Source organism: Haemaphysalis longicornis, unplaced genomic scaffold (genome assembly GCF_048455015.1).
Source record: "Haemaphysalis longicornis isolate Haplotype H1 unplaced genomic scaffold, Haemaphysalis longicornis Haplotype H1 scaffold_207, whole genome shotgun sequence".
Taxonomy (NCBI): Eukaryota; Metazoa; Arthropoda; class Arachnida; order Ixodida; family Ixodidae; genus Haemaphysalis; species Haemaphysalis longicornis.
The window spans coordinates 377,908-403,976 of record NW_027526298.1 but is presented as its reverse complement, the minus strand read 5'-3'; the positions used below and the strand labels follow the sequence as shown (position 1 = coordinate 403,976).

The 26,069-nt window shown below is 46.7% G+C and overlaps 1 protein-coding gene across 1 annotated transcript in view; it reads left to right on the top strand.

The window, feature by feature from the left end:
- Nucleotides 1-244: 244 nt before the first annotated feature.
- LOC144172449 (neprilysin-2-like) overlaps nucleotides 245-26,069 on the top strand; it is a gene marked incomplete at its 5' end in the record, with an annotated part of 50,859 nt that continues 25,034 nt past the window's right edge. Inside the window, 3 exons of the mRNA XM_077701148.1 lie at nucleotides 245-496; nucleotides 14,142-14,200; nucleotides 20,993-21,044. Coding sequence (XP_077557274.1) covers nucleotides 245-496; nucleotides 14,142-14,200; nucleotides 20,993-21,044 — 363 coding nt within the window. The remainder of the gene's footprint in view (nucleotides 497-14,141; nucleotides 14,201-20,992; nucleotides 21,045-26,069) is intronic.

The following is a 26,069-nucleotide window of genomic DNA, read 5'->3' as shown; positions in this document are numbered from 1 at the left end:
ATGCCAGAAAGCGGCCATAGACCGGCCGGTCTTGGGGCACACTTTCTGTGCCGCCTGGGATCTGGGAACGTTGCATTCCTTCTGTAATCCTTCGCGCTGTGCCGGGGTACTTCTTATCGCAGCTCTTTGTTTTGCTGTTTTGATCGATACAATACAATGCACGCCTCAGAACTTTGAATATTGGTGAGGGGAACTGTGCAGGAGATGATAGGCGGTCTTTTTGTTTTCCGGCTTGCGCTCGTAGGGATGCTGTCTTCCGATACATTGGCTTCCATGCTACCGTCTACTTGTCACCATTCCTCAAAGGCAAGGAGGCCTTCTGGGAGATGGCCCTCTACGCCACAGCTGGTCTGAAGCCTTTTCGGGGCGTCGGCACCGTCACCGGCCCACCGAAGTGGCGGCTCTGTCTGCGCCTAATCGACCGACTTCTCCCAAGCCTTTTGATTGTGGCATTCGAGAGAGGCTTCCACAACTCTTCTGTCTCCGAGAGCTCACGGTGGGTGTAAACGTTCATTGGCTGCAGTAGGCGCTGCCGCTGCCAAATGTAATCTTGGCAACTAGTCGCTGAGCTTGCAGGAAATAAATTTTACGATCTGTGCAAGTGCACAGTTGAATTGGGGCGCTTTGGGTGCACCCACATTGGTCATTTGCAAAACTATTGTTGCCAATAAATCATTCCTAAGGAGGGCTATTCCTGCGTAGGCTGCCGTCTACCACAAATGTCTAATTACAAATAATTTGTACCGGCTGGCTGAAAGCAGCTTTCGAGAGTCCTACAAAGAGCGCGAAAATTTCTTGATAGGACTTTACAAATACGCTTTTCACAGTTTTCTGTCCCAATAAATTGCTTCCTCTGTGTTTCCGTTTATTGAAAATAGCTTTATGCATAGAAATGCCGAATAAATTGCGTTAATGAACGAACATTCCCTAATTAGTATTTCTGCAGCCCAACTTCTCACCTCCCACTTGTCTCATTGCATTTCCATTCAAAGCAAAATGTAATTTTATTCGCCGCCGTGGAGAAATGATACCACAAAATTCTTCACAAACTTTAGCCTCGGTGCCTGCTCTGAAGGCGAAGGCCCACCGATTATCAGAGTTATTTACTTTAGTGTTGTGTGTACAGTCGGCAAAAGGGTTGTCTATAACGCCCGAGCGGCGTGCTCCGGGCTGCGAAGGAGACGCCTAGTGATAACGCTTAGGTATAATGTGAGCATGCGCGGCCCGTATCAACGCGATGGCTGTGTCTCTCCTCGCTGTGCCCGTCGCCTTGGCTTCCGCACCTTATTTGACCGTAATAAGCGCTGCATGCTTGCGCTGCCGGGCCGGGAAACAAGAGCGGAGATTACCCGCCTTAGCGCGCGATGTGGAAGTTTTAATGCACTTTATAAGCGACCCCAAACCATCCACCGCCGGCGTCGGCGGCGTTGGCGTCCGCAGTGCTCCTCTATATTTGAAAAAGAAACAGCATCCGGCGCCAGGTTTCGATCCGAGGACTTTGCGGCCGCAGCGCGACGCTCTACCGACCAAGCCACGGACGCGACGGTGACATCAGTGTTAGACGCGCCTTATATCTTTAACGCATTCAAACTACGTCGTCAGCGGCGTGCGTTGGCGACTCAGCGGCGTTATAGCGGCTTGATAACTGCGTGGTGTACACGTGATACTACAAACCCGATGGAAGAGATGGAAGAGAAGGCGGCGAGGCGGTGGGCTGCGGGGGCCGAGCGCAAGCGCCGCAAGCGGGCCGACAACCGTGCATTCGCACTTTCACATTCTCCCCCCTCGGGGAAATGCGGGGGAATTTTTTCGTCTGCATTAGCTTTGGCACACAGCTGTTCATTGCGTCATCGTTCGGCCAATACGCTGCATGATTACCGCGTGCGCTACTATCCAGTTTCAGCACTCGGATTTGCAAGTCACTGCTGACGGACTAACGCCACAATATTTAATGCACTGTGCGAGCGATCACAGACCTATGTCTAGTCCACGGAATGTCTAGTCACTCTAGAACACAAGCAGCGATGCGTTTTCGGCGATTGTTCGTTTTCTCGCATACAGAATAAAAAAAACTGTCTGAATTGCCTAGGGCGCCATGAATATTCAGCGTCGCACGTTATTAAACGCAGCCAACGCTGTACTAGTAGTAGGTGGTTCGATGGAAAAGGAAAAGAAAATGGACTGGGGATATTATTGAGCCCAGCTGGGGGCTCACGGGCATACAACCCAGTCCGGGGAGTAGGGAATATAGAAGGGGATGAATAGGATAGGGTAGAGAAAAGGAGATAGGTAAAGAGAAAAGTTGAGGCGCTGCGAGGAAAAGAAGCGTTGCCACAGTCACTGGGGGCCACCGAGCACAGTACACACCACAAATACAGGTCCTGGCGTCATGCTGCGTCCGGGAGGAGCTCTCAACGGGAGCGGTGGAGCGTAGAGGCGAGGCTGTGCTGCGATGAGTCGTGCGCGGAGGTCCGAAGTGAGGGGAGCTTGCTGGGTGATGTTCGTGGTAGACGAGCGGGGACTGGCGAACGGGAGCAGGCGCTCGACGGCCCCACGCAGCAGAGCGCTCGACGCCCGAACGAAACGCCCATGGCTCGCGACGCGTGGCCGGCATAATCGCGATACCGCCCCGGCCGCGCAGGAGCGAACGAAAACACGTCCGCACCCCACGACGACCCGAGGCCAAACTCCCAACGCTGTACTAACAGTCGCTAATCTCCACCATTGTTTTCCGGCCCGGCAGCGCAGGCAGCGCTTCTCACGCCGAAAGAAGGTACGGAAGCCAAGGATACGCGGGCACAGCGACAAGGGAAACAGCCATCACACTGATGCGGGTCGCGCATGCGCACATTCTACTGGTCTCAGACCAGACGTTATCACTAGATGTCTCCCGCGCAGTCCAGAGCACGTCCCTCGCGCGTTATATACAAGCGTTTTGCCGACTGTACGTCTCTTTCTTGACTTTCGTTCCTTCGTCTTGGGACGCCAGTAGCTCAGAAAGACAGACCGGCTTTAATTCATGCAGCAGCTTCCGCAGTCAGATCTCTCTTCCGCGTGTAGCTGTTCTATTCACGTACCGTCACATTCAACTATAACGCGGTACGCACCGGGCTAATTGTTGTTACCCCTCCTGCAGGGTGGCCCGTCAGTGTATAGTAACGCACACGGATCCTGCCCTGGAAATTCGGGTTAAAATGCCACGCGCAATCTAACGTTTTCTAAAGACGAGTCTTTCTTGGGCTACTTAATTGCAGAAATTGTGGTCTGTCTGTCTGTCTGTGACTCGATTCAGACACCCGGCCAAAGGGAAACAACAGCTGCGCAGTAGTCTTTATACCCACAGCCAAATCTAAACGTGTAAGTCCGGTGACAATGTTCATGTAGGACAAGAACAAGACAGTGCGCAAATATGAGGCAGAAAAGCAATATATAAGTGATATTTGCAGTGTTCCTTTATTAAAAAATTCATGAATGCCTGGTTTTGGCGATAGCAAATGAAGTACTACAACTACGAAAAATCGTCGCCAGCTATTTCCCGAGCTGCTATAGCTCCTGGGGGCATTTAAAGAAATCAAACGGCAACAGCAACGAAAGGTTCCACTAGATAGGTTCTACGTTCTGCTTGGAACGCTCGTGGAGTAAGGCAATGTGGTTCTATAAAGGCTGTAGTAGGGTCCCAAGATTCACGCGCGTCTCCGCTGTATGGCAGCGCTGGCATCGAGGCACCCAACTTGGAGCAGTAGAACGCGGTAACTTTAAATTGACTTGAGCAAACCTCTAGCGTGTTATCTTTGGAGGAACGAGACGGGAGAGCAACAGCATGACAGGTGAGCGGAAAAGAGAAAGGACGCATTTACATGGCATGGGCGCTAGTCGACGATCGCCTTTCGTCGACATTTGCAACGAAAGGAGCAGATATGCGGCCATTTTTTTATTCAAGTATTTGCGCTTTACAGCCGTGACAACTTCTTTACCAGTTGGGTTGCCGCTGCCGACGACGGCGGCAAGTTTTCCCGGTCGGTGATAACACCTTCAAATTAGAATTCCGCATTGTAATGGTGCGGTGTAGTGCATAGCGATGGTGTGTTGTGAAGTGGGACTCGACATCACCTGCTATTATGCTTTTAAATGCAGAGCATTTTTTTAACTCACGATGTCACCCGTTCTAGTTGTCCATCGTCGTCCGCACCCCTCCCCCTACACTATATAAAAAAAATAACACTTACCGGCGCCTCGTTTCGATCCCACGACCCTGCGGGCGGAACGCAAGGTACATGGTGCTCTACCCACTGCGCCACAAAGCCGACACAGAATGGAGGGCTACGAACGCGCCTTATATCCTCGACTCATTCAAACTACGTGAAGAAGCTGCTGATACAATGCATTCACTACCTGTGGGCGGAACGCGAGGTACATGGTGCTCTTCCCACTGCGCCACAATAATCATACCCACCTGCTAATAAATGATATCATACCCACCTGCTAATAAATGATGTCACGTGACCACGTAATTACGTCTCCTCATTTAAGTACAATACAACAACCAACAGCAACAAGTGCAACAACATTAACGTAACGCAAACTACTTAACGTCGTGCGCCCCCGGAAATGCTCTGCATTTGATCGTGCCCCTCGCGAGGGGGATGTTTAGTTTCCTGCCGCAGCAAGAACCAGGCGGCCTCCTGCGCAGTTTGTGGCGCATACCCACTTGGGGGATTGGCCAGGATCGTTTCACTTACTACATGCCGGTTACGGCAGGGTTTGACTTTCGAGCTCCTGTGCTTCGGAGGGGCTTCATTTCGGCGGCCCGTTGCAACCGCCGGCCGTTGGATGTCGCCCGGCTTTCGCTCTGCCGATGTGGGCGGTCGAGTGCCAGCTCCCCCCCCCCCCCCTCCAGTACCCGTCTGTCGGCCGCACTCCTACCCAGCGAACTCCAAAGCGGTCGGGACCACCGCAGACTTCGCTTTTTTCGGTTCATCCGACACATGGGAGGCATGCTGTAAAATTCGTTGGTAGTAGTGGCGGATCACGCTTGTTTGTATTGGGAAAGGTATACGTTGCGTTCCAAGCGTACGTATTTCTTTTTGCAGGCTGACATCGTCTTGGAAGACTTGCGGAGAATGCTCTCAGATCGTGTCGCTAATATGAAGAGCTTCGACAGCTGGGCAGTAAACATCTTCCGCGTGAAGGTTAGTTGTTTGTGCTTTTTTAGAGATCGTAAGCGAAAGAAAGTTGCAGGAAAAAGTCATGCAATAAATGCTAATTAATTTGTTTTCCATCCATTCAAACGAACCCTATAGAGATTTCCTCCCTTTAGTTCTAACGTTTTTGGTGGTATCCATAACAATTTTGTTCTAATTTTAACACCTATGAATCACGAGACCTCAAGATTTCGGAAACAGCAGTCGGTCAGTCAGTCAGTCATACAAGTTACTGCGTTTGTTACGAATAAGAGCGCTGGAATTAGGTTGATGTATAGAGTACTACGATCCGCGCAAATTGTGGTTTTCAAAAGAGCATTTTTGGTGGTTTGGGCAGAAAATTCGACCATAAGCTCCTTATGTGGAGTACGTTTGTAGCAAACAAAAACATCGAGCGAAACAGTGATATTCAAAAGAAAGGTGCGCACACCCGTGGTTAATAACTGGCAGATTCATTTCGTTCGGTATAAAACCGCTCAAAATGATGCGGCCTTGACCAGTCGCAATCATCTTTCTTTTAATTTGCCCAATGTCGATAGGATACCGTGGTCGTGCTGAACTCCAGGCACACATACGGATGAGTTTTCCTGACGTGTAAGTGGTAGCCCAACTCGTTCAGATGTTTCCTGCAGGTTGCCAGAGACATTTGTACTTGCAAAAGTTTTGTCTTTGAGAGTTCCTGAGAACATAGAAGTGCATCTTTAGAGAACGGTGTTCTCTTTGGTCTTGTCTCAACCCCGTAACCTGCGGCAGTGCTGAGCCGGAATATGCGAAATGATTCCCATCGGTTCAAGGCAGGGGGTCTTACGCAGGGAATATATGTCAAGCAGAGGAGTGGCGCCCGGAGGAGTAAATGCGGGGTGGTTACCGAAGGGCATAATAAGTACCGGAATACCTTGAACTCAGTTTATGGAGGAGGGGAAATTTCGGGCGCGAAGATTTCAGTGACTGACGAGTGGCGTCTGCGGATATATATGAGAAATGCTTTTGTAACCCCTTAGGCTATGACAGGATCCGGCGGATTATTAGGATAACGTATGCAGGCCAGCCGACAGTTGAGTTGCTAGCTCAGTGGTTGAATTTCGGATCATCAGTTATCTGGGAAGAATATTCAGTTATGATGATTGCTGGAACGTGCGGAGAATTTCACTGGGCTGCTTTCATGCAGACCGAACACTATCCCGTTTGTGCTGAACGTGTATGTTGTGTTGTGACGTTCGACACCCACCACAGTCAGCGCAAGTGGTTTCATGTGCCTTATACCCGGTCAGTTCCTTATGTGCTACGTTTGTTAATGCTTCGCATGCTTTGCCGAGTACCCAAACAGCTCCAATCATGCAACGCTCTACATTTGCACAAAAATGCACAGCCGGCGAACTTTCCAAATTTAATCCTTAAAGTAGCATGAATGGAGGTAAATAACTGGTCGAAAGGAATTTTTTTTAATGTAAAATTACAAAAATAAACATAAACAAATGTGAAATGCGCAGTTTATACATCACTCCCACAATATTAAGACAAACATAACACAGCTTCAATCAGATGGCCGACGGATGGTCAAAAACATCCGGAAAACTGACCAACCCTGGAACGACCTGCATTTGCAAGAAAAATAATTAAAAACATTTAAACATTTTATCGTTACGACGGCATAACTGTACATAATTGGTTAAATGGTAACATAAGAAACCAACAAATACAAAGAATAGAACTAAAAGTGCGCTGACGTATTCACGGAAGCTTACTTCTCAATCCAAAGCTCTTTAGCCGCAATGGCGTTGCCGCTACGTCTAGTAATACGTACGCATTCACAATCCTATCATTTCTCAAGGTTTTGCTGGGCTTTCATATTCCCCGAATTGAATTGTTACTTTTTTTCTCAGAGCAGGGCCCTTGAAGATCTTGACTGTGTATTGTGCATTCCCTGATGTGCTTCCTTACTTTTCCTAACAATAAGCATGGCAGTGCCAGCCCCGTCAAATGCACCACACGTTTAACAATAATTTCTGGGTTACAGGCGAAGAACATCAACCTGCACACAACATTTCCTTCCCATTTGTCATACCATCCGTACGCCACCAAATACGCTGCTCAGGTGAGTTCTCAAAAATCGTACATATTGAAATTTCACCTCTTACTAGGAGTTGGGCCTACTACAGGCTGGGCTTGTGAAATAAAGTTCTTTCCGTACCGTACAGAGTGAATAAACGTAAATCTTAAAATTTTTCAATATTATAGCTGCGCTAAGAAGTACCAACAATGTGCTTTAAAATTCCTTAGCATCTATTCAACCCCCCGGGAGAAAATATGGACTTTCTGCCTACTAATTACTTGCACAAAATCTTGAAACTTCATTCCGGATTTTGCCATCGATATGGCCGACAACCAGGACGGAAACGGCACGACAGCGTACTACCCATGCCATGAGACCATGACTCTGCTTGGTCTGCTGCCTTGCAGTGAGCACACAAAGCAGTGTGGCGATCCGTGCAACGCAGGTACACGGAGAGAGACCTTCATTTCATTCTGAGAACTGTCAGTGGGGGTCTTCAGCCACCCTGCCGGCTGAGGGAGTATAGAAAGCAAAGAAGTTCCGAGATTCAGTGGATGTGGCTTACGATAGCTGGCCACAAGCATATACCGGGAGATCTCTTGCTAGAGTGGTCCAGCTTCTGGATGTATGCGACTTTCGAACACAGGCAGATTGTAGAGGGTCTTTTTAAAAAGACGATAGTCTTTCTTGGGCTACCTAATCGCAGACATTTTGGTCTGTCTGTCTGTGACTCGATTCAGCCACCCGGCCAAAGCGAAACCAAAGCTGCGCAGTAGTCTAATATGCCCACAACCAAATCAAAACGTGCAAGTCCGGTGGCAATGTTCATACTTGCCAACATTGTAGAACAAGAAGAACACATTACGCAAATACGAGGCAGAAAAGCAATACATAAGGGATGTTTGCAGTGTTCCTTTATTTAAAAAATCATTGATAATTCGTTTTTGCGATAGCATGTAAAATACTACTTAAACTGCAGAAAATCTTCGCCTGGTGTTGCCCGCGCTACTATAGCCCCTGGCAGCTTTTCATGAAATTGAACGGTAACCGCAACGAAAGGTACCACTATATACGTTCTACATTCCGCTTGGAACGCTCGTGGAATAGGGCAACGTGGTTCTATAAATGTTGTAGGGTGTCTCAATTCACACGTGTCTCCACCGTACGTCAGCGCTGGCATCGTGACACCCGACTTGGAGCAGTGGACCGCGGTAAATTTAAATTGACTTCAGTAAACATCTAGCGTGTTATCTTGAGAGGAATGAGACGGGAGAGGAACAGAATGAGAGGTGAGCGGGAAAGAAAAGGAAGACATTTACTTAGCAGGGGTGCAAGTCGACCGTTGTCTTTGCAACGAAAGGATCAGATTTGCAACGAAAGGATCAGATACGCGGCCATTTTTTATGGCTATTTACAACGTGTGTGCTCTTTTCGCAAAAAGGACCGCGAACGACTTGTGCTCAGTGGCCCTAAACACGCTACGGTGACGAGGAGAGTAAAGGATTTCGCGTTGGAATTGTTTTATGTTAGTTTTAGTTCCAATATTTTTGCAGCATTTAGCTTACTGAATACCGCGCACGTGGGCTTTTGGCGGGTTTTATCTTTAAATGAAATTGCAATTGCATTGACATGAAAGTACTCTGAATGGAAACTGAACTAAACTTGAATAGGAGTAAAATTAGATCACACAGGTGCTAGGTATTGCCCTGTATTAAATTAAAGCCCAGCTGAAATACCCCTTTCCGGCTTTCGTGACAGGTGCGCATTAATGGGTTTCCGTATAAGTCCGCATTTCCAACAACTCGTCTTATTGCGCTTAAAGATTAAATTTCATCTGCGCCACGACAGCAAAGCCGAATAGGCTGATTCCGAATTGCTTCTCATGGTTGTTGCTTTGCCCATCTTGAGCGTCATAAAAAAGGCCAATGTTCTCCATTTTCAGGTTAAAGGGGCGTTGGAAGGTGCGACAACCCCCATTGACACCATAATAAACCTAAGCGCCTTCGTGGCATCCCACTGGAACGTACGAAAGAAGTACATCGAATCCGACAAAAGGTATACGACACGCGAATGACATTCGCACGAATCTTTCGACAAATCTTCTGCTCTAATGCGTGCCGTACGTTACTTGCGCAGCATTATACATTGCGGTTGTTATTGGTTCTGCTTATTGTTTAGGTACACTGCCCTCTAATTTTGGTTTGTGTAACGAAAGGTACACTACGCTACCTCGGGCAGTCTTCGCGGGGTGACCAGTTCTGACCTTGAGATTTGGAGGTCAAGCCCCCTTCCGCAAGCGCCCGGCACGGAGCAGCGGCCCGATGGCGGGAAGACATAGGCTACAAGGGAGAGATAGGCGAGGAGGGAACGGAGACGTGCGCGAAACCAGTGTCGCCACCTGGCGTAGGAAGGCGAGGAGGCTTCCGCCGCAGCGATAAGCGTGCGCGAAAAATGAACGCCAGGAGGCCATGTGCGGCTCAAAGCCGTGTGCGATGGAGAAGGACGAACATCCACCTGTGGCCGCTCGTGCAGCGGCGAGGCGTAAACAACGCCGTGAGGCGGAAAAAATTATCCATAAGCAGTGTATTCATTGCAAACATATCTGTACATCACTGCGAAACCCCACCTTGACCACACCTCGACAATAGACCTAGTCATGGCAGTGAAGCTTTCGCTATCGACTAGGGTTAACCAAAAAAATTTTTATATCTGGACAGTGAGTGGGAAGCTATATATGGTTACGTGCCTGCAAACTTGTGACCGTGAGAATTAATGATTACTGAATATTTGAGGGGAACCGCAACATAGAATACATTTTTGTTCACCGTAGAAATAAACAGCGGGAAAAGACGAAGTTACAGAACAACCGCATAACAACATCCCTTGGAAGTGTTCATTGTAAAACCATATTTTTTTGTAAGCCGCTCGGTATTTATTCCGTCTGTCATTATCACTTACGCTGCAAAAATTAGGAGAAGAATGCGTTGAATCGTTATCAGGGTACGTTTCAGAAATTCAGTATACTTCAGCAAAAAAGTGTTTTTTTTTTGAGAAATTCAGCAAAAACATGTTTACAATTTCTGGATGTCGAACCCAGGCTGTCACCATCAGAACCAGTGACTTAGTCCTTGTAGGCCGACCAGTGGGCTTCCTTAAAGGAGTACTGACACGAAATTTCTCGCTTTCAGTTTTTATGCTGTCAAGAATACCTATTGGCCCAGTAATTACGAAAATCGAACCGAAAGCCGCCATCCGCCAACACAGAATTAATTATAGCACGTTTATTGCAACCAATTTCAAATTTGGTCGCCGCGCGGGAAAATGGCCGTTCGAAGGCCAGCCTGCAAGCGGGCAGCCTTACGTCACGGTCTCACCCGTGACGTCAGGGACGTTTTTTTTTCCTCCATGCGTTCGCCGCATCGTCTGCTACGATTGCACATGGTCCGAGACTCGCCCGCGCAGTCGACATGTCGTCTGAATCTTCAGACTCGGATGAGTCACTGCCACCCGACAGACAGAACAACTTTATTTGGCCAGGTGATTAGGCCGGCGATGTCTTTGCCGTCGTCCGTTTTTTAATATCACTGCGGCTCGAACCGGCGCAGACCCTGATAGCAACAGCTTGTCGCCACTCTTCTAAGCAATCTTATCACGAAAAAGAAGCTCTACATGCGAGAAACTAGATGTTAGTGTGTTGAAAACTGTGCTAGGAGTTGTTATCAGCGCTGAATTTAAAAGTGGCGTTCAGATATTTGCCGCGATGGTAAGCCTACGCTGACCGGGTTCGGCGCTCCGACCCAGCACTGTCGGCACTACGGTGCGGCGAGCGGCTGAAAGATGGCGCCACCTGCGCGCTAGAATCAAAACAGGCCGCGGCAGATGTCTTGGTCACCGATCGCAGAAACGGAAATTATTGCCAAAATAAAGCTTCATATGCGAAAAAGGGGATGATAGTGTGGTGAAAAGTTGTGTAAGGGATGGTCATTCGCAGTTGTACAGATACCAGCGATCAAATAGTCGCCACGATACTAGGTTCCCAACACCCAAGGTGACCCGTGCAACCCCGAGCCCGCTGGCTTGGGCGACAGTTCTTGCGGCCGCCGGCGTGCACGAACTCCACGAAGTCCACGTTTAGCGCTGCACGTCGTCGCGTGGATAATAATGCATCTTGGCGTCGTCTTCGATTTGCTCGGGCAGGCTTCAACGAGCAGTACTTCGCATACCGCGAGCTTGCCATAGCACAACTTGGGCGAGCTCGGCGACGCGCACCGCCGCGTCGCCGCGGTGCCCGTCGACATCGCGCACCACGCCGTTTTCGGCCCCAGTGCCGAACACCATGCGCCGGCAACGAACTGAAGAGCAAAGACGTCGAACACGCAACGTTTACAAGCATTGCTCACACGGCTACGCCCACGTCTCCTGCCCAAACGAATACCACCGACAACAGCAGCGCAGGATATCGTTTCCGGTTCTGAAAACGACTATATGACGTCACCCTGAACCGGCCAAACACGTAGGCCAATGTTTCGTCACGCCGAAAGCGATTGCGCTAGTGCTGCCGATTTGTGGAAGCTCGCGGCCTGGACAATCAAAATCGATTTTAGATGTGATTCCGGCCTCGGATCGCTGCAAACATTTCTGTGAGGCATCTGTACAAACTACTGAAGCCAATTATATCATTTTGTAGGTATCAAAATTTGGTGTCAGTACTCCTTTAAGTTCTTTTTAATAAAATAGCGCGAGCGTTGTGAACGAAATAGTCGGCTGCGCAATATACCAGAACTCTACCCACCTCAGAACGGGACGTCATAGTTGTAGCGTATCACGTGTGTTGTTAGACACGCATGTGTCACCTTTTGTAGCGTAAGCTACACTGGCTGAGGTTGAGCAGTTCGCGTGGACCCTGAAGGGCCGTGCTGCGCAAGCGCGAGGAGCATTGGATTGGATTCGATTGAATTGGATTCGATTACATTGGATTGTATTGGATTCGATTGGAAATCCAATTCAATTGGAGTACGGGTGTGTAGAGAATTGGGTCTGCACATTCGCCGGTCTGCGCATTATAGAGGAATGACGTCATAGCCACGGCAGACGCACTGGCGGCGGGGCGTGCCCAGCTGTGCACCTCCGTTGCGCAGTCGCCAAGTCTGGCGTTGCGCCGGAGTCGCTTGATAGCCGTTTCGCGTGGTACCTGGAGAGCCGTGCTGCGCATGCGCGAGGAGAAGTGACTGGACTGGACTGGACTGGACTGGACTGGACTGGACTGGACTGGACTGGAATGGATTGGATTCAATTGGATTGCTGAACCTAAGCTCACGCTACGTATATCCTGGCGTAGCCGAGTCATTGGTAATATTTTGTGCCAATATAAGGCTGCGGTAAAAAATAACTAAAATATAATAACAAGAAACAAACTCTTGTTTATATCTGCCAAAACAAATCCATGAGCCATTCCACTCTGTGAAGGCTGATGACCACAAGACATAAATGTGACATTGAATTTTTAACGAAGGTTCATACATATTTATTGGGCACAAGCGCATGAGAACTAAATCAAGCGCATCCAAATGATAAAGTCGACTTAGCGGCCAATTGTCATGCAATTTTTTGGCAAGGGTTTGATAACACGAACAGCCTTTAAAGGGACCTTGTAACACTTACCATCGAGTACTAGAAATGTATTTTGGGGTAAAGTCAATTGTCCCAGCAATATCCTCCCGCAAGAATGATGAAAATCCGTTCACTATTACCGAAACTACGCGCGATGAGAAATCGAGCATAATCGTTCCCTCTCAACTCGACCGCGGCCAACGCGACGAAAGCTGCGCGCAACGTTTTTAGATAGCTGCGCGCTCTCTCCCGGAGACGGGAGCGGCTGGTGGCGTTCTCTTCGGAGGCCTTCGATATATCACAGGCCGGGGAGTTCTCTCCTTTCTTCCGCAACGTGGTGGGGTCTATTCCCGGTCTGGTGCCACAAGCGCGCGCTCGGGCGGTTGGGGCGTTTTTGAAGCAATAAACGTTTGTTGTCGAGTGTTCCTGTTGAAAGGGAAGTATTGAGCTCATCACTCAAACTATTCACGCACTCAAAACACAAAAGAAACGGCAAAACTGCCTACGGGTTCAGGCATAGAAGAGGCTCGTACACAGCGCTGACGACAGCGGAAATGGGAGAAATTAGCCGCGAAGTTGACCAGTGACAGCCGATCGGACAGCCATGGCCTCAGTGACGTCGCTTAGGCCATGCTAGGGGTGCATAATGAGGAGAGCTGAAGAGAGCGCGGTCGGCTTTTCCGCGTCTTTGACAGCGCTTTGCGCGCTCACCGCTTCACGTGCACGTGTAATATTTGGCTCGGGTATTCCTGCCAGTGTAATCTAAACGTCGCGTAGGTTTACTTGCACTGCTCAAAGTGTGTTGCAGGGTCCCTTTAATGTGACCACGCACTTGACGTAGATTACCATGAATTGACAGCAGGGATCTGTAAATCTAACAAGTACAGGTTCACTGGCGTGACTAATGATGAGAAATAAATTAACCTTGGGAGAAATAAATTAACCTTAAATGAGAAATTAACCTTGGGGCATTTATAGAGTAGTCTTCGCTGGCAGATGCTACATAATTGTTTTTGGAAATGTCTCGACGAAACAAAATTTACGCTCACTTTGTTGAGAATTCGCGATAACGGTGGCTTCGCCGCAAGGCGTTCTTGCTCGGGCGCATAAAAAAATTTTCGGAGCCGTAGCCATCACAAGCTTTGCCTTTGAAAATGTTGGACAACGTACTAATAAGACGTCGACGCATACTATTCTTGCATTTCCCGAACTGGTGTAAAAACGAGAGATCAGCTGGAGAAAATTCGGTGATAGATGTTTTTGTTTTGTTTTTTCAGGCACCACTCCAACCTGTTTGATACCGACTGTCACTTCAAAGGGGATTCTCAGTCACTCGGTGAGTATACGTCGTACACATAACATTTGTGCGGATAGCACATATCTTAAGAATAATTGCACGCAAGACATCGCCCACTCTGCATACTCCTCTCCTTGAAGTGCGCCTAAAGAGCTTGCGAAGGGTACGCAACAAAACCACTGGTGAGCTGGCAACGGCGTCGGACTGCTGCGTACAAGGAGGCTGTATCGATACCGGCTTCGACGGCTGTATTTCTATTGGAGGCGCAAAACTGAGACGCGCGCGTTTCGAGATTTCCGAGCAAGTTAAAGATTCCCGGATGGTTTATGTTATTCCGTTACGCCGTTAAAACTTTACGGTGCGCTCATAATACAGGTGCACGTTCAACGTGTCAAGTTTGGGATTGTTGAAAATAACTAATTTTTGCTGTTCAAAACAGCGACCCGCCGCGGTGGTTCAGTGGCTAAGGCGTTGTGCTGCTACGCATGAGGTCGCGGGTGCGATTCCCGGCCGTGGCGCCCGCTTTTCTGATGGAGGCGAAAAGCAAAAACGCCCGTGTGTACGAGATTTCAGCGCACGTTAAAGGTCCCCAGGTGGTCAGAATTAATATGTAGCCCTCTACTGCGGCGCGCCTCATCGCCTGCGTTGCGTCGGAGCTCTAAACCCCCACAATCAATCAATCAATCAAAATTGCGAACGCTTTCGGGCGTACGTGTATTCGCAACGACGAGAATATTTGCACAACTCAAGCGTCCTTAATTAAAAACCTCTCGAATACATAGTTAGGTTGGAATGCAAAATAATTTGACCACGACACGCCGGGATTAGTATGGTCGCAGAGGCTCCACAGCGTGAATAACAAAACGCGTTAATAAAAGAACACAAACCGTAATAGCGGGCCAACCGGGCATTTGCATTAAACATAACTGCGTCAATTATTCTATTGCACAAAAATGCATAATTTGCACAATCAACATATTTGATAGTTTTAATAGGGTAAATAGAGGTAATTGGTTGAAGATATTAAAAAAGTAAAAGGATAAGTAACAAAACATAACATTAAACAAACGAATTCAAAAATATTGACGGTATACACCGCCTTCATTAGGCGATAGAAAACTTGAAAATTCCCGCACAGACGAACGGAAACAATATTACACAGACTAACTACATTTATTTCATTTATTATTTTTATTTATTTAATTATTTATTTATTTATTTATTTATTTATTTATTTATTTATTTATTTATTTATTTATTTATTTATTTATTTATTTATTTATTTATTTATTTATTTATTTATTTATTTATTTATTTATTTATTTATTTATTTATTTATTTATTTATTTATTTATTTATTTATTTATTTATTTATTTACAAATACTGCGGTGCCATGACTGGAACATTGTAGGAGAAGGCACAGAAAAATCAAACAAGAACAGAAAAGAAAACAGTGCACACAATTTCGTGACTAACATAAAACTCTCCCATAACTCTACAGTGTTTTGTCTACACAAAGCACCAGAAAGTTTGTTCCACAGTTCCACCACACGCGGAGAAAAAGAGAATTTGAAGCGATCCAGACGAGACCTGAAGGTTACAATGTTCAAAGCATCGGTACTTTGTGCACACTGGTACATCAGCGAAAGATAAGGAGGCGTGGATGTGGGTTGTGTTGTCTACAATCTTGCGCAACCAGATAACGCTCTCCCGCGTACGGCGGTGTTCGAGTGCATGAAGTGACAGCAAATGAGCATGTGAAGGCGGTGAAAAGTCTCGATTGTAACGATTAAATATGAACCGTGTAGCATTTTTGTGTACATATTCGAACCTGTTTTTATCTTGCTCAAGATGAGCCGACCAAACCACCGAGGCGTCCGCGAGCATCGACCTCACAAAATTCTTGTAGGCAGTTACTTGCATTTTTAGTGGAGTTTTTCATACAACCCTTTAATTAACATAGTTTCTTTAGAGCGTGACAACTTTTATCTACATGTTTGCCCCATTTAAGGTAAGGTGAAAAGGTGACGCCGATACATTTGAATTCGCTCACTACAGGGTGCACCCAGTGTAGTTATAACTGAAACAGAGAGGCTGTTTTCTGTTTGAGAAAGTCATCGCCACAGTTTTATTGTAAGTTATGGGCATTTGCCACGTGAAACTCCAATTGCAGAACAGCGAGAATACGTTGTTGAGTGTTGACTGGTCTTGGAAAGTCGTAATACAGCTATACAGCACGCAATCATCGGCATACAGACGTATGTTTACAGGGGTTCCAGAGATGACATTAACAACATCATCAATACATATAATAAATAACAGAGGCCCGAGCACAGAGCCTTGCGGTACACCGGACGTAATTTCAACAAAGGATGACTGCACATGGTTGAAAGTAACAAATTGAGATCGAGAACGCAATTAATACGCAATGTTGAGAATAGGGCCTAAGTTTGAGAAGAATTTTTGTGGAACATCTTGCCAAATGCTTTTGAGTAGTCTATAAAGATTGCGTTCTTCTGACCCCTTGTTCAGTGGTGTGTAAGTGTTTGTTTCTTTCTTACTTTCGCTCTTTCTTTCTTTCTTTCCTTCTTTCTTTCTTTCTTTCTTCCTCTCTTCCTTTCTTTTTCTCTTTCTTTCTTTGTTTCTTTCTTTGTTTTTCTTTTTTGTTGTTGCCCTATAAAGTGGGAGATGGCCAAGGTAAAAGCCGTTCTGCGACGGCTTGAGGGTTTTTTGGTCACCCGCGGTAACGACGGGCTCCGATCACAAACACATATAGCCGACATAAATGTCATGGGTGAATTCCAAGAGCTGCGTTGTTTAAAATCCAGCTCGTAAGTCATGAGACAGAAAGTTATTCGCGTGCAAATACGCAACAATATGTTTATGAATGATGTATTCCAGGAGCTTGCAGCTTGTTGCAATTAGGGAAATGGGCCTAAAATTTGGAATGAAATCTTATTGCCATATTTAAATAACGGGAAAACATTAGCTGTCTTCCAAAATATAGGAACAGTGGCCGACGCAAAAGATTTATTAAAAATGATTGTCAAATAACAAGCGCATCGTTTGGAGTACCAACTCAAGAACTTATTAGAAATGCCATGAGGACAATAACTTCTAGTCACGTTTAATTTTAGTATCAAATTGTGAACACCCGAACAAGCCACTGTGATGTCTGGATTTGTATACTGAGCAAATTTACAAGCCTAATCTGGGATAGTGCCGTTATTACAAGAGAAAACGGACCTGAAACAACTGTTGAAGCTTTGTGCAATAGTTTTACAATCGGAGCACGGTTGGTCATTGATAAAGAAACAAGACTGAACAGATGGCTTAAAGTTGATAGACTTCCAGAATTTGGTCGGGTTTTCTACCATAAAGTATGCCAATGTACTTTTGAAACAGAAATTTCTCGCTTCCTTCATTTTGGCCTTCAAAGTGCATTTCAAAGAACTAAGCGGTCATGTGCGCATAGCTGACAGAAGAGTACGACCTTTGTGAGTGGCTTCTCACGGCGAGTTAGTTTGATGATTTCCCTTGTATACCAGGAATGTGTTGTATTGCGTTTAATACACTTTTCAGGCACTAAATTTGATATGCATTCCTTGACAATACCATGAAATTAACCAGAGTGTACATTTACATCACTGAGTCCACTGCTTGGAAAAAAAATCATCGAAACAAGACGGCAGAGTATTGATAATAGAGTTGTCATCAGCACGGCGAAAATCAAACACATACTTCAATTCTTGTCGATTAGGCGGGCAGGCTATATTTACCCACTTGATTACAGCATTGTGATCAGACAAGCCTGTGACAACCTTACTGTGATATCGCCTTCTTGCAAAATTCAGCGCTTATGAAGACAAGGTCAAGTGTTGAATTTTCACGGGTAGCCGAGGTGGCAATTTTAGCGAGGTCAAATGATACAGCCATCTTAACAACCGAGTCACAAAGCTTTTTGTCAAGACCGTAGGATGCAAGATTATTCCAGTCAATGCACCGGGTATTGAAATCGCCATCCAAAAATAATTTACCTAGGTGAAGCTTGCGATTTCCAATGTAGTTGGTAATATCAGAAAAAAAAACGTCACAAGTTTCGTTTAGAGGCGATAAATAGCTCCTATTGCAATAGCCAAGCCAGAAATTTTTACCTTGTACAGATAGATTTGGTGTTTGGCTGATCGGGAAGCAAAGAAAATTCAGTGTAATTTTGGTAAAAAATGCCACATTCCCTCCACGACCACTTTGTCGGTCCTTGCAAAAGTGGTACATTCCCTCCACGACCACTTTGTCGGTCCTTGCATGCAGTCGATTAACCTTGGGGGCAGAATTTCAGCATCTCAGATCGAATCATTTAACTGGCTTTCAGTGACGAAAATAATTGAGGGCTGGGGACATTCAATAAGCCAATTAAACCTATCAATTTTATTTAGTACGCTACTAAATTAATGTTCAAAATTACCAAATTTGGATCAATACGAAGTCATTCTGTAGGACGTTGTTGAGATTAATGTTAAGGCGCACGTGCGGGCGGGCGTTGTGGCGCCGGTTCAGAATATTTAACAAGGGTGCCGCTGGCTTCGTCCCAACCATAACGAACGCTGTCAACGATGAGAGTATCGTGGTGAAGTCGGACTTTATCTGCATTTTTTGTGATGTTTGCCGAGGTCTGCCACGAAGACTTCCGTGTTTGTGGGACACGTGACGAGAAGTCTTTGTTTATGTATATTTTTTATTCTTTTAGCTTTCATGAGTTGCTCAAAATTTGTGTATTCGTTCGGAAATCAATGATCTTAATAATAACACGTCGTGGACTATCTTTTTCGAGTTCCCAACCTGTGTCACCACTCAATGTTCTCACACTTGACGCCCAGTTTAACATTTATGAGTTCGTATACGGTTTCTAGTAGGTGCTCAGGAGTCCCTTTTGCTGTTTCCCTTAGACCGCAAATGATCACGTTGTTTCTTCGAAGGCGATTTTTCAAATCGTCGTTAAGGTGATTAAGAAATTCAACTGTGTTTTTCAGGCCCTTGACAGTAATTTCTAGTTCGCGCATTCGCGGAAATAGGTCAGAAGCAGCAGCTGTCTGTGCCTCCACATTTTTTAACTTGCTATCGAGAGACGCTACTATAGTAGTGAGGATGGCAATACCCTGGCTATTTTTTTGATGACCGGCAAAAACATATCTTCCGCATATCTTAATCTCTGGTCCAGGATTACACTCGATGTCCTCCAGAAAGCAGCAGTAACGTTCTTAGCCAACTCAACGATGAATTCAGAGCATATGTGCAAGCAGCAACAAAAAATGATCCGGCAGCAGCAACAAAAAATGATCATCACTTCTGTAACAGTTGAAATGTTAGCCTGCCTTTAAAATCAAGCAGACTAGCTTGTAGAGATTTTACACCACCGCCAGACCCTCTGAAGAGGAGGTTTAGGGGGTGTCGAGGTTATATTCACCGCTAAATTCGGTAGATATAACAGCGACACTCCCGCTCCATACCAAGCGTTGTAGAAACAGTCCCATTCAAGTCCGTAACCAGTGCCAGCGATGAACTTCGATGGTAAGTTGGAAGCTTGAAAACCATAACTGGTCGAGGCGTACGCGGCCCGAGAATAGGAAAGCTGTGATGGAAACACGCGCACATTGGACGACGAAGAACTGCGTCTGCCGGTAACTGCGGCCACCTGTAAAATCAAGCAGTCAAGGTTCTGGTGATCGGACGCCACGCCGCCGCCGGACTCACAAAGGCTCTGAATTTGCACAAAAGGGCAAAATTGGTGCAGTTAACACGTTTAATAGTTCCTTACGTATTTGACTACTCTAGCATCAACGCTGCACTAAAAGCAGGCGGACTGTTCGTAGCATCCCTGTGTGAGAAGACATCTGCAAAAGGGTATGCTGATCAGTTTAATGAAAGCCTGGCTACAGCTGCGTCACGTGGGTGCTGTATCTGTTACGACGCAGTGACTTATTACCTTGATTTTATGAAATGGACCATCGTGACGGGCATAACATTTCTGAGCAAAGTCATTTATCCAGGGATGAGACAAATCATTCCTACGTTGTTAACGAATAACCATATTGGCTGAAAGTGTTCTCTAACTCAGGGGTGCGCAACTTTGAGGTGGAGGGCCAAGTTTCATGAAGCCGACACTGTGGAGGTTCAGAAGACAAATCGGGTGGGGGATGGGGGGAAGGGGGGCTTTGCAAGCAAAAAGATAAATTTCAGCCAATTGGCAATAATATTTGGCAATAATCTACAATAGTCTGGCTAAATGTAAATATGGGGGACAATGCCAACTGGAAGCGACCGTAACCAGTGTTAGTGTTTTCCGTTCAGCGCAGTTTGAGGACAGAACTGGCCGCGGTGGGCGTATTGACGACGGGCTGGGGGCACCATAAAACTGCCCCGCGGGCCGCTTGGGGCCCGCAGGCTGTAGGTTGCTGACCCCTGCTCTAACCTATTAACTATATCCGTGCTCGGTGAAGTGCCAACAGCCGACTTTAAAGATGAAACTCCACGTTGTCACGCCCAGGATTTACTAAGCGGCACCGATTGACCCTGAAAGCTGGGTGTAAAGTATACTAGTAGGAGGCCAAAAATCTGGCTCAGGAACAGCGTCTAATAGAGCATTGCCTAGAACAAACATTGACGGGAAACTTATCTAACGCAGTTATAACTTCAAAAGTGGCTAATTAGTGTTGAAGCTCTCGCATAAGCAGTCTGCAAATAGATAGCCAGAATTTCACTGTTTAGCACGGCTGACAAAAACATTGCCGTCGTAACAGTGTCTAACTCTAGAACGCGATTGCGTTTTACAGTGATTCCCGCGGGCTTTTTCAACTACTCCATTCCGACATCACTGTTAGAGAGGTACGTGTTTTTCACTTTGTATTAAGTATCCGTAGCCCATTCGTTCGAAGCTCAAAGGGCGTTAAATAGCATCAACTCAAAATTAGGGCATCTTCAATTCATCAATACAGCACTTCCTGCTTCAGTATTTCTGTAGTACCGTACTCTTAAGGCCCACAGAAATGCAGGAAAAGGCCAGTGCAGTGTAGCATACGGGGCATGACGGGAAGAAATAGAAAAGGAGCACATCTTTGGAAAACTGTAGTGATACGCCTAAACCATCAGATTGCAATTGGAATCACGATGTGCGTTCGTGTGGGAAAAGCGAGTAAAAGGTATCACTCATTTGAAGCATGTGACATTGGCGGAGCACAGTGTGTCCTCAACGTAGGAAGCCCGTGTGAAGTCTTTTTTTCTCAATGTGCTTCATTGTCGTCAGACGCACGAGCATGGTGCAGTAGTACTCTTGTAAACCAAATGATGATGGAGGACACTAGAAATGGTTATGGAGGAGTGTAAGGTACTACTGCAAAGATATTACTATTTAAAGGTACTACATTGTCACCAAGAAACGAAGTGAAAATACCTCCCTGCTTCAGGAGGTGGAGCGCTATGAGACTGTCAGTAGTGAAAATATGTTGGGACAGCAGAAATGTCTTTAGCTTTCCGAAGTTGGCGTAGAACTGCGAAACCACCGTCCTTGTGAAGCTCCCGCTTATTTAAGTGACAACTTGGCGTAGGTCCGCCAACTTACAGTCCGCTGGCAGGCATTGTGCATTTATATGCAAATCATACGAACAAAGTCCTCTCCTTTCAGCGGAAACTTTTTTCCGACACCCTTCCAATAGTGGCTACCACTTCGTACTTGTTGACATGAGGGTCCAGGCTAAATATTGGTACCAGCTTTGGCTGGTCATCTATGAACTGACCATTCAGGTACTTCAAGTAACCACCTGCATGGCGGTTTTCTCATTTCTTGGAAAGACTTCTTCGAAGCTGACTCCCACAACACTCATTTAATGGAGCAACGAGACGGCTGTATAAAGAAACTGCTGAGGCCTGACCGAGCAATATTTACTTCAGCTCCACAGCTCAAACCAAGCGTAAAATGGCCCTGATGACGGCGCTCCAGGGACCTTTTTAGATAAACGAATTCTGCTTTTCAAAGCCTTTTACCTGAAGACAAACAAGATTCTGCCAGGATCAGTTTTGTAAAATAATTAGCCCCATAGTAAAGAAAATTATTCTACTTAAAAAATTGGTCCCCATCCCGCTCTGCGATAGTGGATGTCCAGCAGGGCTGCTGTAATCCTCTAGAAATGGTGATGGAGGAGGGTATGAAATGTTTATCGTCGTCGCGGCAGGGTTGTCGCTTGCGCGCTCGGCAAGTGTCACTAGATGAGGGTACAGAGTATCGGCACACTTTTCTCCCATTGTTCCGTGGCACCGCCACGATCATTGGTCCTTTCGCATTACGTGTACACTGCGACGATTCATGGGTGCTGGCCTTTTGTTGCTAATGCGTTTTAGTAGGTCAACTGTAGGTCAATTGTAGGTAGGTTTAGTAAGCCATTGTATTGATTGCTGTAGAAACTGTACAACAATGCATATAGGGACCGGACGGCCGTTATATGGCACCACCGTCGCTTTAGCGAACAGCGCCGCCATGTCGAACCGCTCCCCAGTGGAATGCCGGTGGCGGTCAGAGCAGCGTTGTTGCGCATGGCTTTCTGTCTTTCTGCTATGGTGAGGCCTGCAAAGCGTAGATAACCAAAAGGACTTTTTTCAGAATGGTAAATCTTGAGCGTGGAGGTGACCGTTGCGAGGCATGCCGTGTGTGTGATTTACGCCCATACTCGGTGGCACGTGAACGGATGGTGAGGTTGTCTTGACCAGCTCCGAGAGATTGACGCAGGAAAGCCGTTGATGGGTTTGACAAAACACACATTTATGCACACTTGGAAAACCCCTAAAGCAAACCACTTAATAAATCAATTTCATTCAACCAATAAAAAATCCAACCCCTAACTAATCATCTCAAAATACCATTCACACCAAAACCCAAAAAGCCTCCACAATAAACTTCTGCACAATTCGTCCAAATACCCTTAGTAAACAATACCACTGTCCTGAGCCAAGTCTCTACCACAACTACTTCCTAGCTGTGTCCTACGACAAGCGTCCCTAATGGACTGGCCTACCCCGCTGCCATCGGCGCTGACGTGTCGCACCCATTGCGTGGCCGAGATTCGATGGTAGCCGTCCTCGTCTCGCTTCGATGCCGGCGTTTAATGCGCTCGGTCTTTCCTTAGACGGCGTGGGCTCCGCGCGTCCTGACGTTTCCTCTGTGGCTACCCCCTGGTAGCCGCTGCTGCTGGAGGTCCCAGGTAGCCTCGGCCTGAACGTAGCCTTTCGGGGCCGTCGAAGCGAAGGTCGACGGAGCGTAGTCGTTGGCCGCAGGTGCCCGACCGCCGACGCTGGAGCCACAAAGACACGGGGTCGTGGTGCGCCTAGGATGCCGCAGCCGATGCGAAGTCGGCCCGCTCCCACCCAGGCTTGGTAGGCATAATCGTTGCCCTGGCTCGTTCCTAGAAGCTCACGTGCTCCTGCCGCCTCCTGGTTTCTTGCCTCTCCCTTCTCTTTGTGCGACCAGCTTTTAACTTAACCCCTCTGGGCTTGATCGTAGCGCGCTCTCATTGGCTTATTTCCTTTTCATGTCCATATATGGTCATCACGCCACTCATCTCCAGCACGGCGTTCTCTCATTGGTTGACTAGTGCGCTGCCATATTTGACCATGATGCCTCGGTGTTTAGGCGCTGGCGTTTGCTTATTGGTGAGCTCCGGGCGCGCACTTCAAATGGCCGTTCCTTTGTTCTTTTTTTTCTTTTAGGGGGTTTTGATGCATCCCCTCTCAGGGGGTGCCCTTGACACATGACACTCAGTAATTACAAATAGCAGACGACGCTCAATGCGCCAAGGTGGAAGTCAAGCTGGAAGTGCAAGTCCGTTCCTTCTTGCAAATTTGTCGTGTCTGCATGCATTTTGGCGTATCGAGAAATATGCAGCTAAATGCTCCTACAAAGCCGGTGCGTGCAGCCGGTCCAGGAATGCTGCGGGGCTGGCCTTTGGCGTTTATGACGAAATGGTATCGTGCACAAGCGAAACACGAAGTTGGGGGGTGCTTTCTAAGATTTTTCTCAAAACAGAAGTTATGATGAACGACGCTTCCGTAACTTCATTAACTAGGTATAAACGTGTTTAATTTCACAGAAATACGCTTATTGCAGCCATCGGGAATTGTTTACAGAACAAATGCCGCATCATAGTAGAACGTTATTGCTTGTCGTCGAAAAGCACTACTTTACAAGAATTGCAATGGTTGCTGGCTACTTGGTTAATGGTTTTTCAAAAAACAATTCCCGCGTGGTTGGTGGGCGAGAGACAGGAGGGTTCCAAAAACCTACCCTCTGTTTTGCAACTGAATGCTTCAGTCGAGGTTTAGAAGTTGCCATCTACACTTGAAAAATCATGCACATCTCCATCGAACGACGGTGATGGCTTATGGCAAAGCTTTTTCGTGTGGGTTTCCTTGGTTGCCTTCTGGATTTAAACTTTGACTAGCTGAGCTTTGAATTTGACCAGCATGCAGTTTGGTCGTTTAATCGCAGCCTCTTTGTCTTTGACCATTTCCCATTCGATTTCGCACAAAGAAAGCTTCGCGTTCAACCATCTTCATCGGTAAACGGAGGGCTGGATGATATTGCTGTTTAATTTTTCCCTTCCGTGCACTCCACTCCAAATCTTCACTGCTTCCAGCGTCAGCGTGTCGGAAATGCGTCTGTGCTGGAGGACTCGGGCTGATGCACTCCTATTTGAGGCAAATAGTCTCCCGTTGGTTTATTCACAAGGCGTATTACACGATTTTTTGGTACTCGGCCAATCATACTTAAGCATTAAAAACCAAACGCTAACGGTAACACTGCCACAATTTTTAACCATCGGTACCAGCCTTTATTCCCCGCAGGTGGTAAAATGGGTGGTAAAATGCAGCTTGGGCTGTGAAGTGGTTCAATAACTTTGGCTCTTGACAAAATTACCACGACAAACGGGGGAGTTCCGCTTCGGCTCTCAGGCTCCCATGCTGTCACAGTTTCGCTCACTAAAACCACAGACACGAAGCTCACGATTACAGAAAGAAAGCGTAAACTGTTACGACGTTTCCGGCCACACAGTAATCGATCTCGTACAAAAGTGCCTTTCTCTTCAAACCACGCGTATCGAGGTATCCCAGCGTTAAGGCTGGCATGGAAACCATAGTCATTGAAACCAGTGAAGACAATTTAAAGTGGCAGAAATCAATATCAATAATTTTATTCCTACTCAGTTCGCTCAGAGCCAAGCGCAGAGCTGCAAAAAACACTCATGTCAATGTAGCCCACTCCCAAACTTAGAAGCGTCAAATAAGTTTACGTAGCTGTCAGTGCATTTAAAAAAAGAATACTAATAGTAGTAGTTTTATTCGTACTCAGACCGGGTAGAGCCAAGCGTAGATCGCTACAAAACGCGCTCATGACATTGTAGCCCATACCAACTTTAGAAGTTTACGTAGCCGTTATTACATCTAAGAACCCAACACATCTGTCTAGACTTCGTTTCACCTCACACATCCGCTCACAACACCACCAAAAAATTGAAAGCGCCGAAGCAAACACGGCAAAAACAATGGGAGGATGTGTAGTCCAATGCACCGGCTCGTTCCACTAACGAGGAGAGCGATGGCGCCACCCGTCCAGGTGCCCGGTCCCTGTTGCCTTCTGCTGCTTAGCGCTACAATTGGGCTGACGGGATGGTCAAGCTGCTTCTATGCAGCTTTTATCATCGGCCATGCAATATACAAAGGGCAAATAAACAGAATCCTAACCTCCTCGAAAAAAAAAAAGAACTCTCGTAGGCTTAGCTTGTCCTCCCTACTGCGTGGCTGCGCGCGACTAACGTCTTTCCGAATGCCAAACAAAGATAACGCGTGTAAAAGCGCTGCAGCAGC